The 26,600-nt window shown below is 41.8% G+C and overlaps 1 protein-coding gene across 1 annotated transcript in view; it reads left to right on the forward strand.

Moving 5' to 3' along the window:
- Supt16h (SPT16 homolog, facilitates chromatin remodeling subunit) overlaps positions 1-26,374 on the forward strand; it is a 33,950-nt gene extending 7,576 nt beyond the window's left edge. Inside the window, exons 2-26 of the mRNA XM_038310365.1 lie at positions 4,120-4,212; positions 5,526-5,696; positions 6,316-6,468; positions 6,912-7,058; positions 7,383-7,534; positions 8,688-8,860; positions 9,247-9,337; positions 10,258-10,331; positions 10,427-10,539; positions 11,798-11,863; positions 11,976-12,071; positions 12,282-12,397; positions 12,493-12,646; positions 13,661-13,788; positions 14,856-14,991; positions 15,084-15,210; positions 15,384-15,502; positions 16,894-17,019; positions 17,113-17,225; positions 17,539-17,614; positions 18,099-18,268; positions 22,445-22,574; positions 23,582-23,711; positions 24,194-24,271; positions 25,097-26,374. Coding sequence (XP_038166293.1) covers positions 4,120-4,212; positions 5,526-5,696; positions 6,316-6,468; positions 6,912-7,058; positions 7,383-7,534; positions 8,688-8,860; positions 9,247-9,337; positions 10,258-10,331; positions 10,427-10,539; positions 11,798-11,863; positions 11,976-12,071; positions 12,282-12,397; positions 12,493-12,646; positions 13,661-13,788; positions 14,856-14,991; positions 15,084-15,210; positions 15,384-15,502; positions 16,894-17,019; positions 17,113-17,225; positions 17,539-17,614; positions 18,099-18,268; positions 22,445-22,574; positions 23,582-23,711; positions 24,194-24,271; positions 25,097-25,242 — 3,078 coding nt within the window. The 3' untranslated portion in view covers positions 25,243-26,374. The remainder of the gene's footprint in view (positions 1-4,119; positions 4,213-5,525; positions 5,697-6,315; positions 6,469-6,911; positions 7,059-7,382; positions 7,535-8,687; positions 8,861-9,246; positions 9,338-10,257; positions 10,332-10,426; positions 10,540-11,797; positions 11,864-11,975; positions 12,072-12,281; positions 12,398-12,492; positions 12,647-13,660; positions 13,789-14,855; positions 14,992-15,083; positions 15,211-15,383; positions 15,503-16,893; positions 17,020-17,112; positions 17,226-17,538; positions 17,615-18,098; positions 18,269-22,444; positions 22,575-23,581; positions 23,712-24,193; positions 24,272-25,096) is intronic.
- Positions 26,375-26,600: the final 226 nt, after the last annotated feature.

The following is a 26,600-nucleotide window of genomic DNA, read 5'->3' on the forward strand; positions in this document are numbered from 1 at the left end:
CTCTTGTGTACAGACCCCACCCTCTTCTGTGGTACTTAGTATTTCCTGGATTCCCCCTTCTGTGGTACTTAGTGTTTCCTGGATCCCCCCTTTCTTTGGTACTTAGTATTTCCTGGATTTCTATGAGACCCCTTACCAGTTTCTTCCCAGTGGAGGGCTTGTTTGTACAGGTGTAGCTGAGCTCTGCTTGCTCATTTGCTGTTGTTCTTTTGAAAAACTTATTACACTCTTTACATTATTTTTAAATGATAGTATGTACCAGTATAAGCGCAAAGTATGTTACATGTCAAAAATAAAAATAATGTAAGTGCCACTGTTTTAACAAATGGTAGCAAGTGTTAGGGACCAGCTCAAGCATATACATTCTTAATGTGACCAAGAGTAAAAGAAAACTGGAAACTGTAGCTTTTACTCTGAGTTTGACTATTTGAAGTCATACCATTTCCTTTTGAGCTGTATAGGTTTTCAGAACTAGATACACTGTATTTATTTTGTGCTGATATATATATATATATATATACATATATATATATATATATATGTATATTCATGATAACAGTAAGTTACCATCCTAGTTTGCAATGAGAGTTTTGGTAAGAGCCATTTTAGTCTTAAAGAGAGATAAATATTGATAAAATGATTCCTGGGAGCTACACATTATTACAATAACATTAACTCTTGTGATTCTCAGGACAACACTTCAGAAGATAAAGACTGTAGAGTTCAGAAAGTTTAGGTTAAAATTAAGTGGGTTTATGGTTTAAAAGCCAACAGTAGTCTGATCTCAGTGTTTGTCTAGTACACATACTATTTCTCTAAATATAGACTATACAGCAGCAACTTAACACCCATTTCTTGGAGTTGCTGAAAGAAATTATTCAGGGTGCTGAGGTAGAAAGAGCATGAATTCAAGGCTAATTTTAGTTACATAGTGAAACCTTGTCTCAAAAGAAAATAAATCACTAGTACTAATATCCTATCTGATAAAGCTTGTTAGAGATTCTAAGACTTAATAAAATTTTTCCAATGAGTTTTTAATAAAACTTAGCATGTGTGGTTTTGTTAGATCTTAACAGTTTATTAGTCATCAGGAAAATGCACATTGAATCCCTGTTCCAGTTACGATGCTATTATCAAAAATCAACATGCCAGCAACAATGGGAGGAAAGGGAAACCTCAGATACTGTTGGGTGGGAATGTAAATTAATGTGGCTATTATGCAGAATGATACCAAAGATCTGCCATACGATATTGTTATCCTTCCTCTCAGTATTTAGCAAAGTAAATTAAAGCTGTATATCAGAGAGATACCTTGTTTGTTTCTTTGTTTGTTGTATTACTGTTCACAGCCCCAAAATATGCAGTTAACCTACTTGTCTGTCCAGGAATGAATGTGTAAGAACAATATGGCACATAAACACAGTAGACTATTATTACTCAAGCACAGAATGAGCCAGGTAGGGCAGTGCACACCATAGTCATACTCGGTTCTAGAGGTGGGAAGGTGGGAAGTTCAAGTCTAGCTACACAGCATGCAATGTGTGTCTGTAGAAGAAAACAGGCTCGAGTGGTGGCTCAGAAAGCTGGAGTTTGGTTTCCAGCACCCACATCAGGCAGCTTACAACTACCTAGCTAGCTCCGGGAGATCTAAATGTTATTTTAAAAGAAAATAATTAAATTCTACCACATAATTGTTTGACTAAAGGTCCACCTGAATAATGAATAGTGCTAACTTGTGGTTCAGAAGGGCAGAGGGATGAGGACAGAGGAAGGGTGGATAACCGGTACCAAACACAGAGGGAATACCTGTTTCTGTTTTAGGAAGATATAAAAAAAGAAGAAATGTTAGAAGCCCTATGGGGAAAGCCATAGTTGCCATTGTTTAGTAGCTGTGGAACATTCCAAGAGTGGTTAGCAGTCAGAAGGCTCCTGCATCTCAGTGTCAAACTACAAAGCTGTACAGCACAGTGTGATTCTGGACACAGTTCAGCAAGGAAGAGTCTTTCCCACACTGAACAAATATATACGTCCAGAGAGTTGAATTGGATGTCTCCAGCAAAGATTATTTCAGAGTAGGGGATGGAAAGATGGTTCCATGGTTAAGAACTGGCTTCTCTTGCAGAAGACCTGGGTTCACTTCCTAACACAACATAACAGCTCACAAAAGCCTTCAGCTTCAGTGCAGGGGATCTGATACCCCTTTTTCCTGCCTTGCATGGGTACTTGGTCACACCTGTTTTATGTACAGAAATTTATTCAGTCATCAACACACACTCAAAAACATTTCAGAGTAAATCACATCTAAATGTAAGGACCAAAATTAAACGAGAAAACTTTTAAATTTTTACTTGTATGTGGGGTCAAGGGTGGTTGGTGTACATGCGTGGAGGCCAGAGGACAATTTATGGGCATACACATTGTATGCATGCATGCATGCAAACAATCTAAATAGTTACAAAATACACATTACTAGCTACCAGGGAAAAATCAAATCAACAGCAGTAAGATACTAATTGGGCCACAGAGGAGGCTCAGTAAAGGTGCTCGCTGCCAAGCCTGACAGCGTGAGATCTATCCCCAGGGCCCATGTACTAGAAGGAGAGAATTCTTAGACAGTCTAGTAAAGAAAATAAAATAGTACAGTTACTGGAAAGCTGTTTGGTAGAGTTACCATATGCCCAAACAATTTCTCTCCTAAACATTTGCACAAGATAGCTATATGCAAAGAAAACCTTGTACACAAATGGTTATGTAGCATGAGTCATAATAGCTCAAAACTGGAAACATGACAGGATGGCACCTGCTGCACAAGCCTGGAGATCTGAGTTCAGGCCCTGAGTTAAAGGTTGTGCCAGTTCCACATTCATTCCATATTTACTCCAAGCCACACTTAAAACACACAAAATTACAAATTTTAAAGCAAGAATTAGCCAAATGTGAAAGCAGCTGCTGGTTGGGTTAATAAACTGAAATATATCCACATAATGAAATGATTTGGCTGTCAATTAAGTATTATCTGTGCAAGCATGAGACCTAAGTTCAAGTCTTAGCACCTAGGTAAAAGCCAGTGCATCAGTGTGTGTGTGTGTACCTGGAGTTAGACAGACCTCCATGTACATCAGTGTGTGTGTGTACCCAGAGTTAGACAGACCTCCATGTTCATCAGTGTGTGTGTGTACCCAGAATTAGACAGACCTCCTTGTGCATCAGTGTGTGTGTGTGTGTACCCAGAGTTAGACAGACCTCCATGTACATCAGTGTGTGTGTGTGTGTGTGTCCGTGTCCCCAGAGTTTGACAGACCTCCATGGAGCTCATGGCCAACTAGCCTGAGACCGTGACTCAAAGAAGAAGTTTGCACACTTGTTGGACAGAAGTAGAAGGATATCTGTAAGTTTGAGACCAGTTCACTGGCTACAGAGTGAGGTCATGTCTTTAAGTAAACTAAGGTTGCAAGAAGTTGAGGAAGACACAACATCTTAACCTCTGGCTTCCACATGTGCCCATGCACACAGTGAAATATTGATAATGAAAGCATGTTAAGTGGAAGAAGTCACACAGAAACACTACGTACTAACAGTAGTGCTGTATGGTGTGTCCAGAGTAGGCAGATCATAAGAAACAGTGTTCCCAAAAGTTGGAGAGGAAGCAGAGAGAAGTAAAAGATTCCTTTTGGAGGAGATGAAGGTGTCTGAAGTTTGATGGTGGTGATGTTTCCGTATCTGAGTACATTAGGACGGCACTGAACCAAAAATGAGTGGCTTTAGTTGTATGTGAGTGTATCTCAAAGCTGAGTCTCTAAAAGAGGTGATTGATAGTTGTCAAGCAGGCGTGCACGTCAGATTTCCTGCTATTAGGAACTTTGTACCTGAGGCAGATACTGAAATCTGTATTTCTGTTACTAGTGTGTGAAAAGTAATAAGGTTCTGGGAAGGTAGCAATTTTTCTGCAGGTATGAGGACCTGACATCATACCCTCAGCACCTACATAAGAAGGTCACCAGAGACACACATGCCTTTAACTTTAGCGTTGGAGCACAGATCTCGACTCCTAGCTAGCCTAGTCAAATAACAAATTTCTGGTGTTTCAAAGCAGTAAAAGAAATTATCCTCTCTTTTCAGAAAGGAGAAGACGAATATGCCAGTATTGATGCCATTGTTGTATCAGTGGGGGTGGATGAAGAAATTGTGTATGCCAAGTCAACTGCCTTACAGGTAAGAGGCTTACAGTGTTCAGTTCCTGGGTCTAGTGCGTAGCTCAGTAGTAAAAGATGTGCTTGATATTCAAGAGGCTCTGGACTTGATCTCCAGTACATCAGTACTTCAGGTCATTTAGTCCCGTCGTTTGTGTTGAGGCTCTCGGTGGAATGTCTTCCTTGCCACATACATTGCCGTTGTCTTTAGCGCTGAGTAGAATCTAAGGAAAGAAGGAGTGTGTAGATGAACTGTATTTAATTGCATGTAAGAGCGGGTTAAACAAAGTATTTTTCTTTATACAATTTTCAGGCGCTCAGGCTGTTTCCAGCTTCCTACTGTTCCACTTTGCTCTTGATATGAAGTAGCTGCTAGTGGTCATTCTTTACTCTAAGCAGAAATACAGAGAAAGGAAAACTAGCAACCTTCTTGTTTTAAAATGACTTATTTTGGCTGGAGAGATGGCTCAGAGGTTAAGAGCATTGCTTGCTCTTCCAAAGGTCCCAAGTTCAATTCCCAGCAACCACATGTTGGCTCACAACCATCTGTAATGAGGTCTGGTGCCCTCTTCTGGCCTGCAGGCATACATGCTGACAGAATCTTGTATACATAATAAATAAATAAATATTTTTTTAAAATTACTTACTTGACGTCTGACAATAGATGTGGTTATTTCTTTATTGGCTGAGATATAATTCAGTAGCCAGCCGTACCATGGCAGAAAGGGTCAGGAATAGTTTTGCTGTGTGTTCGGCCTGAATTTCTTCAGAATGAAGACATGAATAGTTGTACTTAGCTGCAGTCTCCAAGAAGATGAAATGGAAGCGTGCTATCGCTTACGCTGTGTGTTTCTGTTCTGAGCAGTGTCAGGTAGCTCCCACAGCATAAGCTTTCCTAAGGCCCTAGACACCCTTCATTGCCAGGGAAAAATAAATGAAACACAAAATTGTCCAAATAATTTGATGTTTTTTACAGTAAACTTTTTTTGTTTGGGTTTTTCATTTTTTGAGACAGGGTTTTTCTGTGTAGTCCTAGCTGTCCTGAAACTCACTGTAGACCAGGCTGGCCTCAAACTCACACAGATCCGCCTGCCTCTGCCTCCTGGTGATTTTATGTTCTTAACTGTGAAATATTTTGTGCATATAAGAGCAGATGGAATCCTATATCTCACGTACACACCATTCAGCACTTACTATTCAACACCTAATCCAGATTCTTTTATTTGTATCTACATCAAAGCTACTCCATCCCAGATTTTAAAGTTAACCCAGATATGTTAGTTTATCCAAAAATATGTTTATAATGCTTTTGTCATTGTTGTTTTTTTTCCATAGACATGGCTCTTTGGTTATGAACTAACTGATACAATCATGGTCTTCTGTGAGGACAAAATCATCTTCATGGCCAGCAAAAAAAAAGTGGAATTTTTGAAACAGATTGCCAATACTAAAGGCAATGAGAATGCTAATGGAGCCCCTGCCATAACACTGCTCGTCAGAGAGAAGGTTAGGACCAGTAAATGTTGTTTAAAATGTGGGATAGAATGTTAAGCATTGAGCACAAGTGCCTTGGGGACTTTTAAAATGCATGAAAAGAAGGCCATTCGTGGTGAGTGTTTAATCCCAACACTTGGGACACAGAGATAAGCAGGTCTCTCAAAACAAACAAAAAGTAAGAAAGTTGTAGTTGTAATCACAGTGCTGAGTCTTCAGTTGGATGGGAAGAAAGGAGCTCTGGAACTCTTAGCTTGGCAGCAGTGGAATGAGCTGTAGTTTGGTGAGTAGTACTAACTTGACCGCTTTCTGAGGATGTTGTTTCTATTGCAATAACTAATTAGAGCTCTTAACCTAAAAGTCCTTAAAAAAAACTTAGATGTGCTCATTTCTCAGAATTTTCTGTATTTGAGTTTTCTGTCTTTTTATAAAGAAAGAGAATAGTCTTGTCAAAATACCCCAAAAAAATGTCTGTCAGCATTGGGCATGTGATAATCTGTTCCGAAGAAATGGGTGGGGCTCAGAAAACGCATCCTTTCTGTGGCTTAGATTATTACTCTCTGCTTGTTGCCAGGTAGAAAATAGAAGTCTAATGCTTCAATTAACATTTCCTTTCCTGTGGCATTGATAGAACGAAAGTAATAAGAGCAGCTTTGACAAAATGATTGAAGCCATTAAAGAAAGCAAGAATGGCAAGAAAATTGGAGTGTTCAGCAAAGACAAGTTCCCAGGAGAGTTCATGAAGAGCTGGAGTGACTGTCTCAACAAGGAGGGCTTTGACAAAGTAAGGGTTCTTCGGGTAGGAGCACATTGAAAGGGCTTCCCTCACAGCGGAGGATTTTCATTTGAGAAGACCCATGTTCATTCTTCACAGTTCTGATTTTCATGTCCTTTGGCTAAGTCATATTCTTGTTTAATTTTCATTTTGAAGATAAGGCATTCAGAAGTGGTGCGGCCACATTAGGTAACTCATTAGATAGCTGAGAAGAATCTCTTACTCAAAAACTATTTTGGAGTCATCTTTCCCTGCCTTTCTGCCTTCTCCAATCTAGAAAGATAAATTTATGTGTTCAGTAGTACATTGGCTTTAATGTCTCATAGAATGCGCATGTGTCCTAAGAGAGATGTTGTAAGTGTTCATTCCGTTCAGGAAGAGACTGAGCATTCTGAGGCATGCATTGCTGGGGATTGTGTCTAGCAGCTAGAGATTCACCACTTCGCCTGCAGGTAGACATCAGTGCTGTTGTGGCATACACCATTGCTGTGAAGGAGGATGGTGAGCTCAACCTGATGAAGAAAGCAGCCAGCATCACCTCTGAGGTCTTCAACAAATTCTTCAAGGAAAGAGTCATGGAAATAGTGGATGCAGATGAGGTAATGAAAGAGGGAGGCTGTGTTTAGTGTAGTGATGAAGTAGTACCGAGTCTCTGCTCAGCTTGGACCACATTTTCAGGGTTTTTGTTTTTTGTTTTACTTCCTTTGAAATTGGTAACTGCTTTCCCTCCTTCAAAATAAGTAAACACATACTGTGGCTCATTGAAGCTGTTATTTTACTGAAGAATCCTGGAAAGCTATGAATGCCATGTAAGCTCCACACTTGTTTTGTTTATCAATATATCAACATGTGCATGCTGTGCCTTCAGATGACACATTCTACTTACACTCCAGTGAGTGTTACTGTATCTCTGCATACTCTAGAAAGTTCGGCATAGCAAACTGGCTGAGTCTGTGGAAAAGGCCATTGAAGAGAAAAAATACCTAGCTGGGGCCGACCCTTCTACTGTGGAAATGTGTTACCCTCCCATCATTCAGAGTGGTGGCAACTATAATCTCAAATTCAGTGTGGTGAGGTAAGAATGGAAACTTCATAATACAGTAGCCAGGGCATTTTAACCTGTGGCTTTTTTTTTTTTTCTTTTGACTTTTCCAAAAAGCAAGAGACAGAATAACTAATCTGCTTTACATATAATCTTATCATGTATATGTGTATTTCATTGCATCTTACATTAGCAGTTGATAATAAATATTTTTGTCCAAATTCTTAAATAATGCTAGATAAGGGGGAGAGATAGTTCATTGGTTAAGAGCATATATCTCTGCTCTACCATGAGGACAACAGTTAAAATACCATTACCTACATCAGACAGCTCATAAACACCTGTACCAGCTCCAAGGGTCAGGGGCCTCCCTCGTCCTGGCCAGCCTCCTTAAATTACTAGAAAAGTCAAAGGTGAAAAATGCCATTAATCCTAGGCCTCTAGAGGCAGGCAGGTAGACCTCCGAGTCCAAGGCCAGCCAGAGTTACAGGGAGTCCCTGGTGGGCAGTGCTAGAAAATGCAAAATAAACTGAAAGAAATTAAAACGGTAGGTATATCATCAGGTAATTTCTTTGTTTAATATTAAGACCTACTGTGAAAAGGGCTCTGCTGGGGTAGAGCACTGACTTAGGGTGTCGAAAGGCCTAAAATTTGAGCCCCAACACCACCAAACACAAACATACACAGAAAAATTATAACTTAAGGTCATGGAGGATCAGAATGTAAGTAACTTCCCAACGCCCATAACTTGCTCTGTCTTTCGTTTTATACTGCAGTTAATATCTCTCCCTGAATTTTTTTTAAATATTTATTTATTTATTATGCATACAATATTCTGTCTGTGTGTATGTCTGCAGGCCAGAAGAGGGCACCAGACCTCATTACAGATGGTTGTGAGCCACCATGTGGTTGCTGGGAATTGAACTCAGGACCTTTGGAAGAGCAGGCAATGCTCTTAACCTCTGAGCCATCTCTCCAGCCCCTCTCCCTGAATTTTTATCCTAAAGTTTGGGTCTTTAATCATTACTTGATAACTATAAGTGGTGTGTCTAGGAGTGGAAGGAGTTTACGTCTGTTCTGTTGGGAGTGTGGGGTGTATCCAGGATGAGCAGTGATTGTGGGTGTCGAACGCCAGTGTTGCTCTGCCAGATTTGCTGATAAAATGCTTTCTTTCTTTGGTCCCTAGTGATAAAAATCATATGCATTTTGGGGCCATTACGTGCGCTATGGGCATTCGCTTCAAATCTTACTGCTCCAACCTTGTTCGCACCTTGATGGTTGACCCTACTCAGGAAGTTCAAGAAAATTACAATTTTTTACTCCAGCTTCAAGAGGAGTTGCTAAAAGAATTAAGACATGGTAAGATTCCAAAGAAAGCATGGTCTGGAGGTCCTGGCTGTTTCATGGTCCCCCTGGATCTGTGATTCTGAGTAATAGTTTTCAGGGACTGAGGATGTGGCTTAGTGGTAGAGCCCTTGTCTAGATTGTACAGAGCCTGGATTTCATCCCTGGCATAGCCGAAAGAGACCAGCTTCAGTTCCCAGCACCACAAAAGAAAGAAATGATTATATGCTTTCTGTTTTGAAAATTCAGATTCCTAATTCCTGTCATGGATACTCCTCCTTTCACACTTTGAAAAACGCTACTTTAAGGGACTTAGTAGGTAAAAAATAACTTGATTACATGATGTCGTTTTGTTGTCTTCCACTGAAAAGATACTTAATGTCTCTTTTCTCTCTCACTAGGCGTGAAGATATGTGATGTGTACAACTCTGTCATAGATGTGGTGAAGAAACAGAAGCCAGAACTACTGAACAAAATCACGAAAAACCTAGGGTGTGTTGCAATGTGTGCTGTGTCTCTTGACTCAGTGTTCATGTCCAGCAGTCAGTCTGTATTCTTAGACTGATCTCTCTAATGTTTGGGAGTATTTGATTATTGTGTTATGAGATGGGGTTTCCTACAGTAACTCACACTGACCTCCCAACTCCTGCCAGCCTGAGTTACACAAAACTTCTCAAGTACTGGGCCTGCGGGCGTGGGCCATCAGTTGTCTGACCAGTATGTTTGTTTATTTGCTTTCCTTTGGTCACCAGTATTTTGTGCGGGCGCGTTTGTGTGTTCCAGGCAAATGTTTCCAGAGAGAGAGAGTAATTAAATGAATTAAATGATGGCCTGCTGGATTTATTCTGAACTTGATACAGTGTTTGTCAAAAACTGTATTTGACCAGTGAATGATTACTAGAAATGCTTTGTAAAACGTTAGAGAGCTCATGGGAACCAGTTACGTGATTAGGGAACTTTTGAATTTTTTTTTTTTACATTTACTATGTCTTGTGTCCTGTGGTGTGCATGTGGAGATCAGAGGTCAAATCTCATAGCAGTTCTTTTCTCTCCCGTGGATGTGCACTTACCAAATGAGCCATCTCACTGGGCCTGGGAATTATTTTTTAATACTGGAATTATATAACATTTAGAGGCCTAACACTATCTTCTTTTTTTTGGGGGGGGGGGGGATTTTGGTTGGCTTTTTGGTTTTTGGGTTGTTTTATTTTGCTTGTTTGTTTTGGGTTTTGGTGTTTTTTTTTTTTTTTTTTGCTTTGTTAATTTCTTCCTTTACTGATAGAGCATCAAGGGTAGATCACTTCCACTTGTTGGCCTGCTTTATCTAAAAGTTGGAACCACATTTGGGCCATCTTACTGATGTTTTAACCTGCTTATATTGTTTGTTTGTTTGTTTGTTTGTTTGTTTTCAGATTTGGGATGGGAATTGAATTCCGTGAAGGCTCTCTAGTAATCAATAGTAAAAATCAGTACAAGCTGAAGAAAGGTAATTTGAGTGATTCCCTGTTATTCCTTTTCTGTATAAATTTTCCTTTTCTTTACCCTCTGTGGCCACTGACTGTAGCCATTTTGTTACTTTAGGAATGGTTTTCAGCATTAACCTGGGGTTTTCAGACCTGACCAACAAAGAAGGGAAGAAACCAGAAGAGAAAACCTATGCCCTGTTCATTGGTGACACAGTGCTTGTAGATGAGGTGCGCTGTCTTTAAACTTTCCGTCTGTTGTGGGCTCTAGTACTTCTGGTCTTTGTTAATGGTTGCTATGTGGGGAAGTCCATTACCTAGACTTATCAGAACGGTTGGAAATAAAGACTCTGGCCCAGACACATGGGTGTTTTAAATCAGGAACTAATTCTAATACTGAAACTTGCCTTCTTTTCATGTTTGCTTGTATGTGTGTATGTGACTCTGAATGTTTGCATACATGTGTGTGCACATGTAACCATAGAGACCAGAAAGGGGGCATTGGGAGTCCTTATCATTCTTTCTCCTTGAATCTATATAATGCAAGTTTTGTGGCTGGGTTAGTAAGAACAATTCTCCCTGGAATCCTTCTCTCTCACTCAGAGCTGGGGTTACCGACCTGTGTGACCGCACCCAGTATGTTTGTTTGTTTTGGGGGGTTGGTTTTTCAACACAGGGTTTGTCTGTAGCTTTAGAGTCTGTCCTGGACCAGACTCAGGCTGACCTTGAACTCCTCCCAAGTGGTGGAATTAAAGGTGTGTCCCACCACTGCCTGGCCTTACCCAGCTTTTTTATGGGTTCCTCATTAATAATTGTTCTCTTCCTGTGGCTAGCCATCTCATCAACCCCAAAATGGATTTTGTTTCCAAGTATGTGTACGTGTATGAGTGCCTATGGATGCCGGTGGCCTTGGATCCCTGGAGCTGGAGTTGCCTAGCACGTGTGCCTGGAACCTGTGCTATAGCAGTATGCACTCTTAGCCGCTGAGCCACCTGTTTTCAAATCAGCATTGCTCAAATTGTAGTTCCTAAAGAGAAACAGGGAGAGGAAGAACTATTTGTTGTTCTAAGATTTTAGACTCATCTATGCGAAGGTGGTGCACACCTTTAATCCCAGCACTCGGGAGGCAGAGGCAGGCGTATCTCTGTGAGTTCGAGACCAGCCTGGTCTACAGAGTGAGTTCCAGGGTCGGCTACAAAGCTACAGAGGAGAAAAAAAAAAAGCTTTTAGAATCTAGAAAGTTTAGCCAGCTGGTGATATCACACACCTTTACTCCCAGTACTTGGGAGGTGGAGGTAGACAGATCTCTGAATTTGAGGCCAGCCTAGTCTACAAGAGCCAGTTCCAGGACAGGCTCCAAAGCTACAGAGAAACCCTGTCTCAAAAAATAAAAACAAAACAACAACAAAAGAAGAATCTAGAAAGTTCTTGATGTTGCCCAACTTAGTTAAGAGCGAGTATTAAAGGTCTAAATTCTTCTGTATTCTAGGATGGCCCAGCCACTGTTCTTACTTCAGTGAAAAAGAAAGTAAAGAATGTGGGGATTTTCCTTAAGGTGAGAAAGCTCTAAATGGTTGTTAGAGGAATCTGAGTGTAGTAGAAGAGTTAAGCAGCCTCAGCTTTTTAAAAAGCAGTAAATGGTATTTTTATTATACCTTGTTCCACAGAATGAGGATGAAGAAGAGGAGGAAGAAGAGAAAGATGAGGCAGAGGACCTTCTGGGAAGAGGTTCTAGGGCAGCATTACTGACAGAAAGAACACGGGTAAGTTTACCACATGGGCCATGGAGCAGGATATGCTAATGCACCTCTGTAATCCCAACACTCAGCAGGCTGAGACGAGAGAATCCCTGGTTTAATTCCTGCTAGGGCCGCATAGAAGGTGCAGGCCAACCATGGAGGCGTTAGGAGACTGACAAAAACTGTCCTACGTGTGCTGCACATGTTCCGGTGAATTGATTCTCACTTTCCTAGAATGAAATGACTGCAGAAGAGAAGCGGAGAGCACATCAGAAGGAACTGGCAGCCCAGCTCAATGAGGAAGCCAAGAGGAGGCTGACAGAGCAGAAGGGGGAGCAGCAGATTCAGAAGTAGGTGTCCACGTGGAGGAGGCTGTTGTATAGAGATACGTAACTACAGAGGTTTCTCAATTACCTTTTGTTTTGTTTCTTTAACCCCACTCCAGAGCTCGCAAATCTAATGTATCCTACAAAAACCCATCTCTGATGCCTAAGGAACCACATATTCGGGAAATGAAGATATATATCGATAAGAAATATGAGACTGTGATAATGCCTGTGTTTGGCATTGCCACGCCCTTCCATATTGCCACAATCAAGGTACTAGTACTCCCTGGTCAGGTGTGCTCGTTGTTTCCTCTAATCATCTCTACTCCACTCTCCTCCCATTCTGAACATCCATCCTACATTCCACTGTGCTACTTTCCTGCCTCCTTTGTCTCCTGCTTTTGGTGTTCCCCCACTTCTAGTTTTCACTTTGTAGGAAATTAAGTCAGTCCAGAAAGATGATTTTCCAGTTGGTTTCTTAATTTGTTTGGGTATGTTTGTGTGGGGTGTATAGGTGCACGTGCCGTAGCTCAGTGTCCAGTGTCTTAACTCAGGCTCTCTCTACCTCATTTTTTGAGACAGAATCTTTCATTGAGCTCTGACTGAACAATTAGCTTAAGTGACTGACTGTCCACCAAACTCTGGAAATTCACCAGGTCTCTGCCTGCCTTTAGCCCTAGGATTATAGATAGGCATACCAAACTTGGGTTTTGTGTGGGTGCTGGGCGTGCAAACCTGTGTCCTCGTGTTTTTGCAGCAAGCACTTTACCACCTGAGCCGTCTCCTATAGCCCCTATAGTTGGTGTCTCTGGATTTGTAGTCATTATTTAACCTTAAAATGTGGCCGGGCGGTGGTGGCGCACGCCTTTAATCCCAGCACTCGGGAGGCAGAGGCAGGCGGATCTCTGTGAGTTCGAGACCAGCCTGGTCTACAAGAGCTAGATCCAGGACAGGCTCCAAAGCCGCAGAGAAACCCTGTCTCGAAAAAACCAAAAAAAAAAAAAAAAAAAATGTGTTCCTGTCATAACGTATTTTATAATTAGGTTATTATTTATTTGTTTGTTTTTGAGAGTCAGTCAACTTGATCGTGTGACAAACAGTGCTGAATGTGTCTGTCTTGATTTTGGTTCAGTTTCATAGGTTTGACTCAAGCACCAAAATGCAGACTTTTTCTTCTGCAGCTGAGAATTGAATCAGGACCGTGTGCACTATAGATAAACGCTCTGCCGCTGAACTTCATTCTATAGTCTAATAACAAACCTAACTTTTCTCTCTTTCTTTGAACAGAACATAAGTATGTCTGTGGAGGGAGATTACACTTACTTGCGAATCAACTTTTATTGTCCAGGCAGTGCTCTTGGTAGGAATGAAGGCAACATTTTTCCCAACCCTGAAGCCACTTTCGTCAAGGAAATGTGAGTCCCCGGGAAACAAGGATTGCACTGCTGACTTTATAATGTTTTAAGTATGGATCCTAGCTTAGAATCATCATAAGGCAATTTTATATTCACAGTACACATTTTGCAATAGAATCCTCAGGTTAAAAAGAAAATGTGTGTGGGCCAACTATGGTGACACACAGTACAGTTTGAAGCTCACATTCAAGAGGCTGAGGCAGAAAATTCACAAGTTCAGGGCCATCCTGGGCTACAGAGTGAATTGAAAACAACCCTCAACTATAGTGAAACCCATCTCAGAAAAAATAAAAAGTGTGTGCTACATTAGGTTCTTCCTTCCTTCATGGAGTGGGATGGAATATTGGGAGATACTATGTCAGATTTGAAAAAATACAAGTGTGATTTCCCTACTCCAGTGGATTAGCTGTTAATACTTTCCATTTTAAAGACAAGATTTTTTTGTTTGTTTGTTTTCAGATTTCTGACCATTTCCATTCCATATTTGGTGGTAGTTTTTATTTCTTTTTCTTTTCTTTTTGGGGGAGGGGGGTTTTGAGAAGGGTTTCTCTGTAGCTTTGGAGCATGACCTTGGCCTTGAACTCAATAGTTGTTTTTTCTTACAGAAACATTAAGCTGTCTAGGCAGGGTAGCGCTTGTTGGGGGTGAATGGTGTTCAACAGGTGGATCAGGAATTCAAGGCCAGCTTGGATGGAGTACATGAAAATGTCTTTTAAAAGATAGTCTTGGGAGAGAGAGAATCAGTAAAATGGTTGTTGTGCAAGCTTAAAAACGTAGGCTTGGATCTCCAGGACCCACATATTAAAAAATAAAAAAAAAAAAAAAATAGGTGCAGCAGCTTGAATCTGTAGTCCCAGGTGAAGACAAGGGGGGCCCCGATCTTGCTAACCTCTCAATAAAAGGGCAGAGAGTGATTAAAACAGTCAGTGTTGACCTCTGACCTCCACACAGCACACACACAGACGCATCAGCACATAAACACAATAGAAAGATTAACACACTTATAAGTTACAGTAATGGATCAGGTTGCTAGCCTAATATCTATAAAAATTTTCCTTCTTGGATAGTACATACCGAGCTTCAAATATGAAAGCACCTGGAGAACAGACCGTACCAGCCTTAAATCTTCAGAATGCTTTCCGAATTATAAAAGAAGTACAGAAACGTTACAAGACCCGAGAAGCTGAAGAGAAAGAAAAAGAGGTGAGTCTGAACACAGACAAGGCACCTTCATTAGGGTGCTGGTGTTGGTGTGAGGATCCATGCACATTCACATGCTGTTTTGTCACGCACAGGGCATTGTGAAACAAGACTCCCTGGTAATCAATCTAAACCGCAGTAACCCAAAGCTGAAGGACCTGTATATCCGTCCCAACATCGCTCAGAAGAGAATGCAAGGCTCCCTGGAGGCTCACGTCAACGGTACATGTGCCTGGGCTGTCGGGAGGAACCTCTATTACAAGACAGCCAGACAGAGTGGGAACTTGATAGTACTGCTTCCTCTGACCTTGTTGAGCTGAGCTGAACAGAGAGGTGCACTGTTTCTGGCCTGACCTAAGACTACTTGACAGTTGGTGACCTTGTCGTTTGCCCAGGTTTCCGCTTCACGTCTGTTCGAGGAGATAAGGTGGATATTCTGTACAATAATATTAAGCACGCTTTGTTCCAGCCCTGTGATGGGGAGATGATTATTGTCTTGCACTTTCACCTCAAGGTACATTCTTCTCCTAAGCTAGCTGTGATTAATACTCTCAACAAAAACTTAAGTTTTTCATTTATTACATAAAAATCATAATCATTAAAGAAGTTTTAATAACTGGGCAAAGGGGGTGCATGCCTTTAATACCAGTACTTGGGAGGCAGAGGCAAGTGGATCTTTGTGAGCCTGAGGCCAGTCTGCTAGTCTACAAAGCAAGTTCAGGACAAGTACAGCAAGGACTATTACACAGAGAAACATTTCCCCAAAAAAATAAAAGATTTTAATAATATGTTTATAAATTACTGTGGCCCAGTGACTTAGTCTTAGCACTTTGACCAGTTACAAGTTTCTGAAGTTACTACTGCACACTGCAAAAAGAAGCTTCTCTGACCAAAGATGAGTTGAAAGCAGAACTAATCTGTAGGGATTAGCATAACTATTTGTAGTGATGGGACTGCGGGCTGTGTTCCTGCCCGGCTCCCGGCCACCTGGCTAGCTTATGCCCTGAAGTAACAACACACAAATTGTATTCTTTTAAACACTGCCTGGCCCATTAGTTCCAGCCCATTTCTAATAATCTGTGTAGCACCACGTAGTGGTGTCTTACCGGGAAAGATTCAGCATGTCTGACCTGGGGGGCTGACTTCATGGCGACTGACCAGGAGAGGAGAGGCATAACAATTGCCTGAGGCATCTGCCTCACTCCCAGCATCCTCTTCTGTCTACTCCACCCACCTGTGTTTTGACCTATCAGGCCAAGCAGTTTCTATATTAATTAACCAATGAAATCATCAGATAGATAGAAGACACACCTACATCAACTATTTAGAAGATAATTTGATGTGTGTATCTTACCCATTTAGCAAAACAACAGCTGGGACCTATTACTTCCCTACCTCGTGGCTTTTGACTAGGTTTTCAGTAACACATATGAATTCCCTCCTGTAGGTAGTTGGTTACCCCATAACAGGTTTGCCACTGTTCCACACCTTTAATCGCAAGCAGAGGCAGGCGGATCTCTGAGTTCGAAGCCAGCCTGATCTACGGGATCTAGTACCAGGACAAGCTCCAAAGCAATAGAGAAACACTGTCACTTGTCATCAGGCAAGACTCTGCCTCTGCCTTCTGAGTGCTGGGATTAAAGGTGTGCTCCTCCATGCCCGACTGCATTTTGTTTCTTAAAGCGTCTTGTCTCTTTTGGGGGAGGCGGTTTTCAATACAAGGTTTCTCTGTAGCTTAGGAGCCTATCCTAGAACCCACTCTGTAGACTCACAGAGGTCCGCCTGTCTCTGCCTCCCCTGAGTCCTGGGATTAAGGACGTGTGCCACCGGGTTTGCATTTTATCTTTTTGTAGGTTGGGTGGCCTAAGTCTTCTGATTTTCCTGTTCTCTCTGGTTTATCATTAGAATGCTATTATGTTTGGGAAGAAACGACACACAGATGTACAGTTCTACACAGAAGTTGGAGAGATCACTACGGATTTGGGGAAACATCAACATATGCATGACCGAGATGACCTCTATGCTGAGCAGGTCTGAGAAATTTAGAATCCTATTCACAAGTTTTTGAGGGGAAATTAGTACAAGTCATATGATAACTGTGAATAAATCTCTTTTCCTCCACAGATGGAACGAGAAATGAGACACAAACTGAAAACAGCCTTTAAAAATTTTATTGAAAAAGTCGAGGCTCTAACAAAGGAGGAACTGGAGTTTGAAGTGCCATTCAGGGACCTGGGGTAATGCACTTTCTCTCCAGTAATTTAATACCACAGAGACTCATTCACCTTTGAGACAACAACTCAAAACTGGAAGGACTTTAGGCTAGAGAGATGGCGCCAGGAGGACTGGATGCCTCTGTCCTCTGGTACCTGCACTCACACGCAGGCACACGTGTATAAAAGATAGATACAAATACTTTTAATATCCTAATAGTTTCCGTAAGTGATCTCCTTGGAGCTGTTTGGCCGAGAGAAGGAGAGATGCTTGTATGGTGTCAGCAGCAGTCTCTGGTGTAGTAAGTGGATGGTTTGCTTTCCTGCTCTCTTTCAGATTCAACGGGGCTCCCTACAGGAGTACCTGTCTCCTTCAGCCCACTAGTAGTGCACTGGTAAATGCTACAGAGTGGGTGAGTATTCGTGCATCCTTTCACGTGTGCATGCCTGGTGCTCTCAGAAACCAGAAGAGGAGTTAGAGACCATTGTTAGACACTGTGTGGTCTGGGAATTGAACCCCAGTTCTCTGGAATAGTAGCCAGTACACTTAATCACTGAGCAATCTCTCCAGTCCCTCTTACTGTTACTTTCAGTTTTCTGGTCCTTTCCTTTTCACTTTTCTTCCTACCCCACTGTTCAGAGATTAAACCCACAGTCTGCTGCTTGCTGAGGACATGCTATACTACTAAGTAACACCCACATCCTTCCTGTTTACTCTTCATAACACAGTTGTTAGAAAGGGGACGGAGCTGGGCAGTGGTTTACATGGTAGTGATGTAGTCTTGGAGGAAGGGTTTACATGGTAGGGATGCAGTCTTGGGGGAAGGGTTTACATGGTAGGGAGGCGGTCTTGGGGGAAGGGTGTACATGATAGTGACACGGTTCTTGTTTTGACAGCCACCCTTTGTGGTGACACTGGATGAAGTGGAGCTGATCCATTTTGAGAGGGTCCAGTTTCACCTGAAGAACTTTGATATGGTGATTGTCTACAAAGATTACAGCAAGAAAGTCACAATGATCAATGCCATTCCTGTAGCCTCTCTAGACCCCATCAAAGAGTGGCTGAAGTAAGTAAACCTGTCTCTTACACCTATATTCCCAGCTGCTCAGGTGCCTGAAGCAGAAGAACTATCTTGAGTTCAGAAATTGGCATCCAGCCCAAGTAATAATATGAGAATTTTGTCTCTGTTTTTTTCATTCATTCATTCATTTATAAGTATATGGATTGGGTGTGTATAATATACACCCTCTCCTCCCTTTAATCACCTCCGTTCACCTAAATATTTGATGTCTACTTTGACTTAATCTATAGCTGCTTGAATTTATGTGACTATAAATCTAGGAACCCTAAATGAGAGAAAACATACAGTTCTGACTTTCTCTCTGATGTTGTCTACAGTTTCATTCAAATTTATGTATATCAGGTCCTTATCCGCTTAGACACCTAGGTTGGTTCCTGTGAGGCGCTACAGTATCTCTGTGATGTGTTGACTTGGACTGCAGAGATGGACCAGATTTCTAGTCTTGAGAAACCTCCATACTGGTTACCACAGAGTGTGGTTTGAGGATTCTCTTGTCCATACCCACACTGTCACTTGTTTCTTTCTTGGTGACTTATTTTCTAACTAAAGATGAAATAATCTTAGTTTTGATCTTCGTTTCTCTGATGGCCAGTGAAACTAAACACCACATTTTTATATTTTCATTAACAATTGTATTTCTTGTGAATCTGTATGCCTGTGTTAGATGTATGTGCCGTGTGTATGCAAGAACCCATGGGAGCCAAAAGAAGACTAGGTTGGGAACTGAACCAGGGTCTTCTACAAGAGCAGTAAGCCATCCCTCCGGCCAAAAATGTTGTATGTTTATTTATTTGTTGGCAGGGCATGCAGCATCGTGCCACAACTCAGTGTGGAGTCAGTTCTTTCCTTCTGCCATACAGGTCCAGGGGCTCAGACGCAGGTCCCTCCCCGATGAGTCTTGTTGCTGAGATTTTGATGTTCTTTTCTTGAGACAGTCTCATGAAGCCAATGCTGGTCTCGACTCGTTATGTAGCACCTAGGATAATTTTGAACTTCTTCTAATCCTGCTTCTACCTCCTGAGTGCGGGGTTTGCCGATGTATGCTCGCACACAGTTTATGCCGTTTTGGAGGTCAAGCCTAGGGCCTTGTGGAGGATAAGGAAGCACGCTGCAATCAGGCTCCATCCTTAGACTCCCATCTGCTCATTAACCCATTTATTGGTGGTTTTGTTTCTTGTTAGGTTTTAAGTTCCTTGTATCTGTTTCATTTTTATGTATGGATGTTTTGCCTACATGTATGACTGTGCACTACTTGAATGCCTGGTGCCATGGAAACCAGAAGATGCCATCTTTTCCCTTAGAACTGGCATTACATATGGGTGCTGGGAACCATACCCAACTCCTCTAAAGAGCAGTCTTTGTCTTTATTCCAGACATTAGTCCTGTGTCGGATACCAGCCAAGATTTTCCTCCCATTGTAAGCTGTCTTCACTCAATTAACTTCCTGTATGGCTTTTTAATTTTATGAGGTCCCATTTGTCATTTTGTTTTTTAAGACAAGGTTTCTCTGTGTAGACCAGGCTGACCTCGAACTCACAGAGATCCATCTGCCACTGGCTCCTAAGTGCTGGGATTAAAGGCATGTGCCACCACCACCTGGCAAGATTATTCTTTTTATAACACCTTTTTGTTAACTGAAGTCTCCAGTGTGTATTTTTGCCATCTTTGTCAAAAATCATTTGATTATCACTGTGTCTGGATTTTGTATTCTGCTCTTTGGTCTGTGGTCTGTGTTGTGTGATCAAAATGCTGTTTTGTCACCGTGGCTGTAATAGAATTTGAAGTTAAGTATGCTGGTGTTTACACTTCCTTGCTTAAGATTGCTTTGGGTATCTGAGATCATATGTCCTTTCAAGTGAATTTTAAGTTTTTTCTTCATTTGTTTTGTGAAAAAATGCATTGGAATTTTGACTGGGATTTTATTGAATCTGTAGATGTCCATTTTTACACATTAGTTTTTCCAGTCCATTAGCACGAAAGGTCTTACACCCTTGGGTTTAGTCCAAGGTTTTGAGGTGGGGATGGGAGTGTTGGTTTAGGTTTGTTTGTTTGTTTGTTTGTTTGTTTGTTTTTGAGACAGGGTTTCTCTGTAAAGCTCTGACTGTCCTTGGAATTCACTGTGTAGACGACGCTGGACTTAAACTCAGAGAGGCTCTTGCCTCTGCCTCCCAAGTGCTGGGATGAAAAGTGGGTGCCACCACCATCTGGCTTGATTGACTTTATAATGCTTGGTGTCTTTTTTAAATTCCTGTCTCACTTAATATTATCCTATTGTATTTTCTTAGCTGTGGCTTCAAGGATGTGTTTATTTTCTCTTCAGTTTGAAGGATTCCTTCTGATATCCAATTTCAGTGTGGTTTCTTCAATGTTTTTCTCTATGTAATTCCTCTTTTTTTATTTAACTTTATTTTATGTGCGTTGGTGTGAAGGTATCAGATCCCCTGGAACAGGAGTTACAGATAGTTGTGAGCTGTCAGGTGGATGCTGGGAATTGAACCGGGTCCTCTGGAAGAATAGCCAGTGTTCTAGCTGCTGAGCCAAATCTCTATCCCCGTGGCTTATATTTTCATAGCTTATAGTCTCTTATTTGCTTCAGCAATAGTGTTCTCTTGGAATTTGCCTAAGAGTTTGTGTGGATTTTGCTTTCTCAGTTCTTTTTCTGAAGTTTCATCTAATCCACTACTACAGGTCGAAGATTTTGGAGGAGTAATGTCACCCTGTTTTTGTTTTGTTTTATTTTGTTTTAATCACTTATACTTTGCCTGTCTGGTCATTGGTTGGATTTGTTTGTTTGTGGTTTTGTTTTTTTTGTTTTTTTTGTTTTTTTTGTGTTTTTGTTTTTTTTGTTTTTTTTTTTTTTCCCCAACTACCTTTCTTGTTTCAAGTTGTAGTCTTGTTTTCCCCAGCTGTCCTGGTAGCCAAGTCACCAGGCGTGATCTCCAGTCTTACCTTGCTTTGAAAATATTGTCTGCAGAATTAATCACTATCAAAGGGCAATCTATAATGAACATATAGTAATGGAATATAGTACTGTATATACCTGGTACATTAGTTACTTGGGATGCTAATGGGAAGACAAAAACCAACCTCAGTGACACTAGTGACTAGTCTGTGTTTACAGAAAAAGAAGGGCAATGCATCTAGCAAAGGGGATGGGAGAGTTGCCCCAGGTAAAGAACTGAGGTAGATTTGAAACAAAATCTTGTTTGTTTTCATCTTTCAAAGACCTAAACTATATTCTTGCTGCTCTCTTCCGTTGACTAGAAACTGTTCTTCCATTTGGCTTTCTAGTTGTTTCAGTGTGGAAAGGACTGTACTTCCTGCTTACCTTACTACTAAGAGAAAAGGGGGGTCTAATGGTTCATCAGATAGGAGCGCTTGCAGAGGACCCAGGTTAATTATTAAGATTTAAAAGTAGAAATCTTAGTGTAGGTAGCATTGCGTAAAGCAGATTCTTTAGCAGGTCTCAGACAGGACATTTGCTAAGGGTTTATTTCTATCCTTACTGTGGTCACTTTTTCTGCATGAATTGTATATGCAACTCACGTGTGCCTGGTGCCTGTGGAGCTTAGAAGAGGGAATCTGGTCCCCTGGAACTAGAGTTGTAGGTGGTTGTGAGCCATCGAGTGGGTAATAGTCACTAAGAATGGGTCCTCTGCAAGAGCTCGTAACTGCTGGGCCCTCTCTCTGGACCTCCTTTCTCAGTCATCCACTCTACATAGCAGTCCCCAAAACAAGTTAGTAGTCATTTAAGCTCCTTAAATATTGAAAACATTTTACACACTTAGAAAGATATGCTTATATGCCCATCCTCGGACAGGAAAACAGGGCAGTGTTTTGGGGCAGGCCCAGTGGAAACTGAAGAGAATCTCAGAACTGGTTCTAAGTTAAGGTGGCATCAGTGAGGGGTGGTCAGCCTGGGTGAGTCATACAAAGACCACAAAGAACAGACTCATTGGTTCTGAGGAGGGGGAAGGATGAACTCAGAATTGTTTGAGGAACAAGCTTGTATGGGTTGGAATCCTTTTCTGCCATGAGGGTCAGTGCTCTGGGAATTCAAACATCAGCCATTTGGGGCATCCCCAGTGAGAGTTAATAGTCATAAGGACAGTTTACATTGTCAGAAAATAGTTTGACTCTGATTTTGTAATGCTGTTTTAGTTCCTGTGACCTAAAGTACACAGAAGGAGTACAATCCCTCAACTGGACTAAAATCATGAAGACCATTGTTGATGATCCTGAGGGCTTCTTTGAACAAGGTGGCTGGTCTTTCCTGGAACCTGAGGGTGAGGTGCGTGAGTGTGGGGTTTCTTTTTTAGTTTGGTATGCAGGGTTGCCTAATGCCATCTAGGCACGGGAGGAATGACATCTAGAGGTAGGGATAAAGGACCTGACCAGCACAACATGGTGTTATTGTTTCTTTAGGTAAACGATGAATTCATTGGGCATTGGTAGGCACTAGCCACATTGCTTTAATTTATAAAATTATTCCTCACAAAGTTTCTTAGTGTTTAGAGGAGATGGGATTGAGGCTTATTTCAAAAAGTACTTTTAAAAAAATTGTCCTCCTGAGGCTAAGAGATAACTCAGCAGTTAAGAGCACTGCCTACTCCTCCCGAGGACCCGAGTTAAATCCTAGCACCCACATAGTAGCCCACAACCACCCAGCTCTAGTTCCAGGGGATCTGAAGCCCTCTTCTGTCTGTACAGCACTGCCACACACAGTTCGTAGGCATGCGTGTAGGCAAATTCTCATACATACAAAATTTTTTTAAAAATAGAATCTTTAAAAAATAAATAGCCCCCAACTGTGGTGATACACACCTATAATTTCTGAATTCAAGACTAGCCTAGTCTGTATAGCAACTGTGGTGATACACACCTTTAATTTCTGCACTCAGAAGCAAGGAGGTGTCTGAACTCAAGACTAGCCTAGTCTATATAGCAAGTGCCAGGTGAAGGCTACACAGTGAGGCCATGTCTCAAAGATAAATTCTTTCTTTTAATTAAAAACCTGTTTTGAATAGAGCTCCTACTTTGGCATAGTGCTTTAATACAAAGTGTGTTTCTGTCATTAATTTCTACAGATAAAAACAGATGAATTGGCTGTTTGAGAATCTAATAAGTGTACTTTAATGAATAATTTTAAGACAGATACTTTATTTCTTGGTCATTTGGGTCTCTTTATATATGAAGTGCTAGTGGACTGAGTATATAACTTAGTAACAAAGTTGCTTTGTTACTAAGACGAATATGAGAGAAGTAGTAAATGGGTCTATGCTTTCTGTACTTCACCAGGGGAGTGATGCTGAGGATGGGGATTCTGAGTCTGAGATCGAAGATGAGACTTTTAATCCTTCTGAGGATGACTATGAAGAGGAAGAAGAGGACAGCGATGAAGATTACTCTTCAGAGGCAGAAGAATCAGGTTAGAGAGTATTTGTTGGACTATAGAAATGACTCAGTGTTTGGAGCAACACTCGCTCTTATAGATCCTGAGCTCGGTTGGATCCTCTGCGTGCACATAAAGCCAGTCATAGCACTAGGGAACGAGAGTCGGGGAGGGACACAGAGGTGAGAACCATGGGAAAGATAAGATAAGAAGGAAGGAAGGAAGGAAGGAAGGAAGGAAGGAAGGAAGGAAGGAAGGAAGGAAGGAAGGGAGGGAGGGAGGGAGGGGAGTTGCAGGCCCACTGAGAGGCCCTGATGGAAGGCAGTAAGGTAAAGGAGAGGGCATTAAACATCCTCCTCCGGCCTCCACACGCACAGGAGACATCAGTTTTAAAGGAGAAGACACCTATCGTGGCTTCCTCATCTGATATCATTCCTAGAGATTGCTTTTAGAAAAGGAAAACATTCAACATTCTATTGTATTTCTGCATGAGTAATGTGCACTCAATATTTTTCCAGACTATTCCAAGGAATCTTTGGGCAGTGAAGAAGAAAGCGGGAAGGACTGGGATGAGCTAGAAGAAGAAGCTCGAAAAGGTTATTTTAAAATTTGTTGTTTGGGGTGACTTACTCATTTAATTTATGCACAAATGCCTGGCACTACTCTTTGTTTTGAGATGGTAATGTTAGAAGCCTATGAGGATTGGAAAGATCACTATAAAATTGTTTGGGCAGAAGGTTAGGGAGACAGCTCAGTTGGAAACGTGGTTGCTGTTGAGACTTAGGAACCTGAGTGTGGGGCCCTAGAACCCTTACATAAAATTTGGACACAGCAGTGTGTGCCTGCGTTCCCAGTGCTGGGGAGGCAAAGATATGAGGATCCTGGGACCATATTGGCTGGCCTGTCTACGCCAGGTTCAGTCCTGGACCCTGTTTCCTAAGAAGGAGAACAGTGGCGGGAGACAGCTAATGTTAGCCTCTGCCCTGCGTGCTTCCCCAAACACAGGCACACAGAATACACACACATACATAATGAGAACAGGTGGAACTTGGCCAGAGGAGAGGTCAGACTGTGCCCTGAGGCTCTGGGTGGGCTTGATTCCATCTCTGTAATCTCACTACGCACAGCGGTGTGATTCCCCAGTCAGAAAGTTACAATTAGGAATATTGTCTAGTTGGTGTCGGTGTAGAAGTTATTAAAAGTTAAAAATGAATGTGTTAGCATTGTGGTAAGTGCTTTGGGCAGGAAACCTGAATTCTTGTAAATAAGCTCAGGCTCTCAAAGATTAAGCACTTGTCTGGATCCTGTAACTAGTGCTGACCGGATGGAAAGCGACATTTGGGGTGACAGATAGCTCATGCTATCCATTGATAGTACTAGTACGTGTCTTAAGCTAATGAATCACTCTGCCTTCTGCTTAGCGGACCGTGAAAGCCGTTATGAGGAAGAAGAAGAACAGAGTCGAAGTATGAGCCGGAAGAGGAAGGCATCTGTACATAGTTCAGGCCGTGGCTCAAACCGTGGTTCCAGACACAGCTCTGCACCCCCCAAGAAGAAGAGAAAGTAATATGAACCTTGGTCCTCTGCTCTATTCTCTCTGCAGACAACTCCTAACAATCTGACATGACATAGAAACTGTTTCTCCTTTTGGTTTCGTTGAAGTTTTGCCGTTTGTGTTTATGGGTTTAGGGGCCATTTGTGTGGACCAAGCTACTCGGGGAATTCCAGGCCCACCAGGACATGTGCCAGTGGCCCCATTCAGATGGCTGGCGAGGGAGGCGATGTTGAAGGGCAGGAGGTTCCTCCCACCCTTGATACCGTTTGTTTTCTTCTGACATCCTATCTTTGGTGTTTCAAAGCTGAATTACCAAGACAGTGGTATAAGCTGACCATTAACTATTTCTACTATGGTTCTTTTTCTTTGCATTTTTATTTTTTCATGGCTTTTTGAGACAGTCTTGCTATGTAGCTGTGGCTGACCTTGAAGTCATTGTAAACCAGGCTGGCCTCAAACTTGTAATCCTCTTGCTCTGCCTCCCAAGTGCTGGGATTGCAGGCCTGAGCCGCCGTCCTTAGCTGAAGCATGGTTCTGGCCCCGCAGGTTCCCTTTTAAGTTCTAGATCTGAAGTTCTCAAGATAGGTTCTTGGGCTTTGCTAATGATTGTGATATACAGCAGAGTGGGCTGACGGCTGTCCTTAAGTTTTCCTGGTTTCTTGCTTCACACGTATTTTGAGGCGTTTCTACTGCCTTGGAAGACATGAGTACTGGCACTCCATGGCTGGGTTATCTCCTGCCACAGCTAAGGAAGAATAGTCATGCCTCGTCCTGCAGGTGAGGGAGTCAACACAGTCATGTATGGCATAAAGTATCTTGACAAGAAGAGAACAGGAAGGAGCCCACACTGCAAGGCTGGACTCTGCTGCTCCTACCTTTCCTTTCTCCACAGCATCTTAGGTTGGTCACTTGTGATGATCAGCTTTGAAGCACTGGGGGACTTTATCTTGCGTCCTCCCTGCAGGTTTATCTCTGCGTCCACCTGTCCTACTTGGCCTCCTCTGCTGTGACTCTAAGAGAAGGGGCTTCTCAGATTTTATGTTTGTTTGTTTTCTCTCCTTAGCAGTAGGACTTGATATTTTGAATTTTGGAAGAACTAAAAGATAAATAAACCGGGATTTTGTTTTGTTTTGTTTTTTGTAAATTTGTCTTTTATGGCCATTTCTTTGCAGTTCCTGAAATCAAGTTTTGCATACTAGAATGTTAAGATGTTAGAACAAAATGCCTTTATGCAACTAGTACCACAAAAGTTCACTGGTGGTTGTGAGCCTTGCCATTAGTTTGAGAAACAGACAGCAGATAGCACAGGAGACCAGATTTGTGGCATAGCATGTGATTTTATAGGAGATTCCCTCAAATCTTAGAGTGGA

This window comes from Arvicola amphibius, chromosome 13 (assembly GCF_903992535.2).
Source record: "Arvicola amphibius chromosome 13, mArvAmp1.2, whole genome shotgun sequence".
Classification (NCBI taxonomy): Eukaryota; Metazoa; Chordata; class Mammalia; order Rodentia; family Cricetidae; genus Arvicola; species Arvicola amphibius.